We start from the raw sequence: 5367 nt of genomic DNA on the forward strand, positions 1-5367 counted from the left end.
GATTGGTTCATCTACCTGTTAAACTTGACTGCAAGACCCAAGTCAGCAATGCAGCATGTTCCATTTTTCTTTATCAAGATGTTTTTACTCTTCAGGTCCCTGTGTGCAATAGCAGGCTTGCCTTGTGTCCCATAAATTTCTGTGTGGAGATGGCACAGGCCACACGCAGCAGAATAGGCCAGTTTGAGGAGAGCCCTGTTGTCTAGTGTAGTGCATTTCAGAAAATCATACAATGACCCATTTTCATGATAATCTGTAATCAAGTAAAGCTGTGTCCAGGAGCCAGTGCCTTTAATATCCGCAGCTATGAAACCTGTGAAATACATTAACAAAGTTACCATTTATTTGTACATCAAGATGTCGTGCAACAGATTTATTAAGAATTCCTAAAGCTATTTTGTCTTGGGCTGTATGGAAATACACCTGCTCCTCCCACAAAAATGAATGTAAAAGCTCAAGTTTTCGACTGCACATGAAGTTACCATTCCAGTTTTCCAGCAAAGAGATGGCAGACACGTTTCCAATAAGGAGCAGAAATGTGCTACCCTTTCAGTAACAGCTTACTAGCACACATTAAGGCACACCCACTTAGTTTTTCACACATACATCCCTCAAGCCTCCAGCAGCTGAAGAGCACACTGCTTCCTTACCAAGGATGTTCTCATGGCGCATTAGAACCGTTTGGTAAATCTCTGTTTCTCGGAACCAACTGGCTTCTTCTGTGGTGAAAAACACTTTCACTGCAACTTTTTCACCCCTCCATTTACCCATCCACACTTCACCGTATCGCCCTTTGCCAACTTGCCTCACCATCTGAATTTGTTTGGCAATAGTGCGCTGAACCTGAAGCGGAAAAATAAAAGTTAAGAAATAAATGGCAGGGGGGGTGGTGGTGCTGGAGGGGGAGGTGAGAGAAGGAAACCCAGGGATCAACCAAAAGTACCTGGCCAAGCTGCTTGTCGAGCCTGGATTGCTCTGAATTTTGATCCCATTATCAGAGCTTGTTCTGTTTATTATTTTCCACTATTCCCATTTCAAAATCATCAGTGTTGCCTCCAAGGACAAATTGTATAACAACCCCCAAAAGACTAAAGCAGATCAACTTCTTACTTAATTCAGACACTTTCTCTTGTATTCTGTTAGTTTCTGTTTTATTAACAATTACAGTCATCTATCTCACTGGTTAGTTTTTATGCAAGTATCAAGTAGGATGGTGAATCAAAAATGATAGACAACTATCAGTCAATAAAAAGCAAATCTGTTTTCCTGGACAGCAGACACAAAGAAAAAAAAAATCTTTGTGTTTGCCCAATTTGATAATTGTATTATCCATTCATTGCATTTTTATCTTTATATTTGTAAGCTCTATATTTCTTGAAATTTTGCTGATGCCAACAGATGTCGTAAGAAACTAATTCTGCACTTCATTTTCCTTAATTATGTGAAGATGGGCTTTAGTACATGTTTAGTTTGTACTGTATCTTTCAGAGTAACTGCATGTAAAAAAAACTAATGTACTTTATGGATAAACTGCTTTGTTGTAGGCATCAAGTACAAACCAAACTTTGTATTTGATGGAGACAAGTTCAGTGAAGAAAAATCTTCGTTTATGGTTTACCAACAACGGCAGTCCCGATCCACTCCCAGAACTCTGTGACTGGTCAATAAGGTCTTTTAATGACTCCCCAGCTGGAATAAATGCTTCATCTTGTTCCAGGTCACGATTATAACAGTGCCTCTTTGCCATCGACTTACAGTAATGTCTGCAAGAGGAACAGAAGTTAAGCTGAAACACAAAACACTCTTCAAGATGCACAGTAAACTGAACTAGGAAAAAACCTATTTACATGTATGAATTTTCTTAGAAAGAAAATATCAGACTATATTTTACTATTTTTTCAGAAATGTAACTTATCTAGTTTAATATTAAGAAGTTGTAATGCATGTAGAGGCACATCAATTTATTATGAGTAAAGTAGAAAACCAGCATTTTTACTACTTGGCTCACAGCTAGTGTTCCTAGCCCAATACCCTTGGTTTTGATTTAAACACTGACTCTTGAACCATGGTAGACAAGACTGATACATGCACATTTTTGTTGAAACTGCTATTAACAATCATCACCTCCAGCAGAGGCCTGGAGCTGACAGAAGCAGGCACAGCCTCTTAAACTGCATTTGCATAAACTGCCATACAGCTGCTCAACTGTTTAGTTTTAAAACGCAGCAGCAGAAGCAAAAGTAATAAAATTCATTCTTGCTGCTTCAGGTTTACAAAAGCACTCTACAAAGGTAGTCTCAGTAGTAAATGGAATTTTCTGTCAAAAGTGACTGAAGATCCAAACCCATAAAAAGCATAGAGATATCCCTATTTACTGGATGCTACAGCAAAGTTATGGGTAGCTTAGAAAAGCATAAACACTTAGCAGCCAAGGGAAAGGATCAAATTCACTTAATTTCTATGCTGCCAACAGTTTGTTTTACCTAGCCATGCAAACTGCTATTCACAGAACTGTGAAGTTCAATTCCATCACTTTCACTTCCAGAAATACATGATTATGTTGACAAAATAACTGTTCTGTTTACACTATGATTGAGTACATTGACAAAATAACTGTTCTGTTTACACTCATTTGGGAAATTAAAAACATCATCAATAAAGAAAGCACTTTCCTTACTTGTAACAAAAGCAGCTAAGTAAGATGACCATGACAATGATGCAGACTGCCATAGAAATCAACACTGCCATCCAACGAATGCTGCCATCAAAAAGTCCATCTATTTAAAAAAAAAAGATTCCAAAGTCTATTAATTAAACATCTATTTATTATAAATAGTTTATTTCGGTACATTTTCACATATTGTGCCTATGAAGGTGGACAAACTGAAACACAGAAGGTTTTGTCTGAACATCAGGAAATGATTCTTCACTGTAAGTGTGGTGAAACATCAGCACAGGTTGCCCAAAGAAGCTGTGGAGTCTCCCTCCCTGGAGATATTCAGAAGTTATCTGGACATGGTCCTGTGTAACTAGTTCTAGGGGGTCCTGCTTGAGGGGTCCCACCCATGGGGTGAGTCAGATAATCTCCAGAGGTCCTGTCCAATCCTCAAGCAGTCTGTGATACTATGGGGAACCACTTGCAAAATATCAGAAAGCAGGAGGACAGCTGATGCACACAGTATATTTGTTCACATGAAATTACACAAAATTCATACTGTCTTAGTATCACATGAAGAATTTACATCAGAAAAGCAGAGATAATTTCATTTGGATGACAAAAAAAAAATGATTTGAGATTCTGGTGTTGTTTAATTGACTCTTGTTGGTATGTTCTTGGAAATAGAAATTACAGATTTATAGCCTAAGATTACGAGATGGTATTAAGCAACAGATAAACCAGTACAACTTGTCTAGCAATGAATAAGTGCATGAAAACAAACTATTTCCACTGGGAACAACTGAAAGAAGAGAATGAATTTACAGTATACAGCAGTTAAAAATATCAGAAAAAAAAATTGATTTGAGATTTTGGAGTTGTTGGTTTTAATTGACTCTTGTTAGTATGTTCTTGGAAATAGAAATTACAGATTTATAGCCTAAGATTACGAGATGGTATTAAGCAACAGATAAACCAGTACAACTTGTCTAGCAATGAATAAGTGCATGAAAACAAACTATTTCCACTGGCAACAACTGAAAGAAGAGAAAGAATTTACAGTATACAGCAGTTAAAAATATCAGAAATTTTTTTTAAAGATACATTGATCATGGCAACAGCACAGCAGAGATTAAGAAATCATTTTAAAAAGAAAAGAGAACAGGCTGTGGAAACAGAGTAAAAAAAACAGATTGGAAGATCACATGCAGGTCAAGTGATGAGCAAACTGAGTAAGGGAATAAAAACCCCAGGAGGGACTGATGGAGAAGAACATTAACTTGGAAATGGCAGAAAAGGAAAACTGAAATGGAGTGTGAAGTGTAGCACACAACTGCAAGATTCAAAATTACTAATTAAGGAAAAAACAGATCTGTGCAATACTGCTATTACATTTTCTCCTTATTTTTAGCTATTGGCCAGGAAGAAGAGAATCCACATAACATTTATTAGTAGCAGTGTGAACATCTAGGAGCTGTTTACCTGTACTATCAAGAGGTGGTAATGTTGGCTGTAAATCCTGATTGCAGAAATCAGTCCGACAGCACTCAATTGTTCGACGTAATTGTGCTTTAGGTGAGTCCTATTGAAGGAGAATTGAACAAATATTCAGGTACTGAAGTCATCAGCTAGGACAGGTACAGGTGATGTCATAGATACAACACAGACAAAAGTTGAAGCTATTTTATTTTAAAAAACAGTTAAATATCACCACTTAATATATGAGAACTTCAGTGGCAGACAGGCATCATCTTTGGATGATTCTATGTTCACTTGTTTATTTTTCATGGAACTTTTTTTTTTGACTTGGTGCACCAAAATAGATGGTTCCTACTCATGCTGCTATTACAGACATTGCAAAATCTTTAAGCTTGGTCAAAAGCAGTTAATGGTATGTTAATAAATAGTGCTCTTAAGACAAAGGAAACCCCAATCCCTTCAGGAGTTTCTCTTGCACACACCATAGCCGCACTATTTGCTTCAAAAAGCAAGACACTGATATAAATACAAGAACAATTTCAAGAAGTCTCCTACCATCTCAGGTCTCATTTACAGTAACCCTAAACATTCACAGCTGTAACTGAAGTCAACAGTGGTTCCAAAAAGCAGTGCTATTGACAGCTACATTATATAGAAAGTCCAGTCCTACAGATTTAGATTTGAGTACCTCAAACAGAGAGAGCACTTGGCAGGTGGGGATGGGGACACAGTAACTCAGCTGGTGATTACCTTTGAAAGCTTTCATGTAAGCAATGTGACAGAAGAAAAAGAAAACGCAGTCTTCCAAGGCAATACTTGTTTGCCCAGGTAGCACTAAATCCCTGTCTTCTAACCAAATCCTTGCTTTACTAATTATATTTTCAATTCCAACATTCGTAACATCTGAGGGAATTCTAAAGGCAGCAGTCTGCTGACTTATATCCCTTTAAATCAAAGCAAGTTATATTTATGCAATTAATGATGCGTAACTCTTCTAGAAAGGAAAAAAGTAAGTTATACACTGGACAGGAAAACATAAGCATTTGATAAACTGTGTGTACGTGTTCATGGAACTTGAAGGGAGCTCTCACGTAATTTGTGGAGATAACTCATTATGATTATGCTTTTCTGCCAAATGCATTGAAGAAAACAAGAAATTCCAAGATAAAACAATCACAAAATTCTGCCTTAAAATATAAGCTACTCAGATCAATTGGGTTGACTGTAAAGTT

At 37.1% G+C, this 5367-nt stretch overlaps 1 protein-coding gene across 1 annotated transcript; it reads right to left on the minus strand.

Annotated features, from left to right (window-relative positions):
* Positions 1 to 15: 15 nt before the first annotated feature.
* BMPR1A (bone morphogenetic protein receptor, type IA) lies at positions 16 to 4238 on the minus strand (the record flags this gene model as incomplete). Its single annotated transcript, XM_008938840.1, has 5 exons — positions 16 to 313; positions 651 to 843; positions 1619 to 1763; positions 2678 to 2777; positions 4139 to 4238. Coding segments are annotated over 5 exons (836 nt in total), but the record flags the coding sequence as incomplete, so codon positions are not given.
* Between the last annotated feature and the right edge of the window lie 1129 nt (positions 4239 to 5367).

Source organism: Merops nubicus, unplaced genomic scaffold (assembly GCF_000691845.1).
Source record: "Merops nubicus isolate BGI_N331 unplaced genomic scaffold, ASM69184v1 scaffold36250, whole genome shotgun sequence".
In the NCBI taxonomy this organism is placed as follows: Eukaryota; Metazoa; Chordata; class Aves; order Coraciiformes; family Meropidae; genus Merops; species Merops nubicus.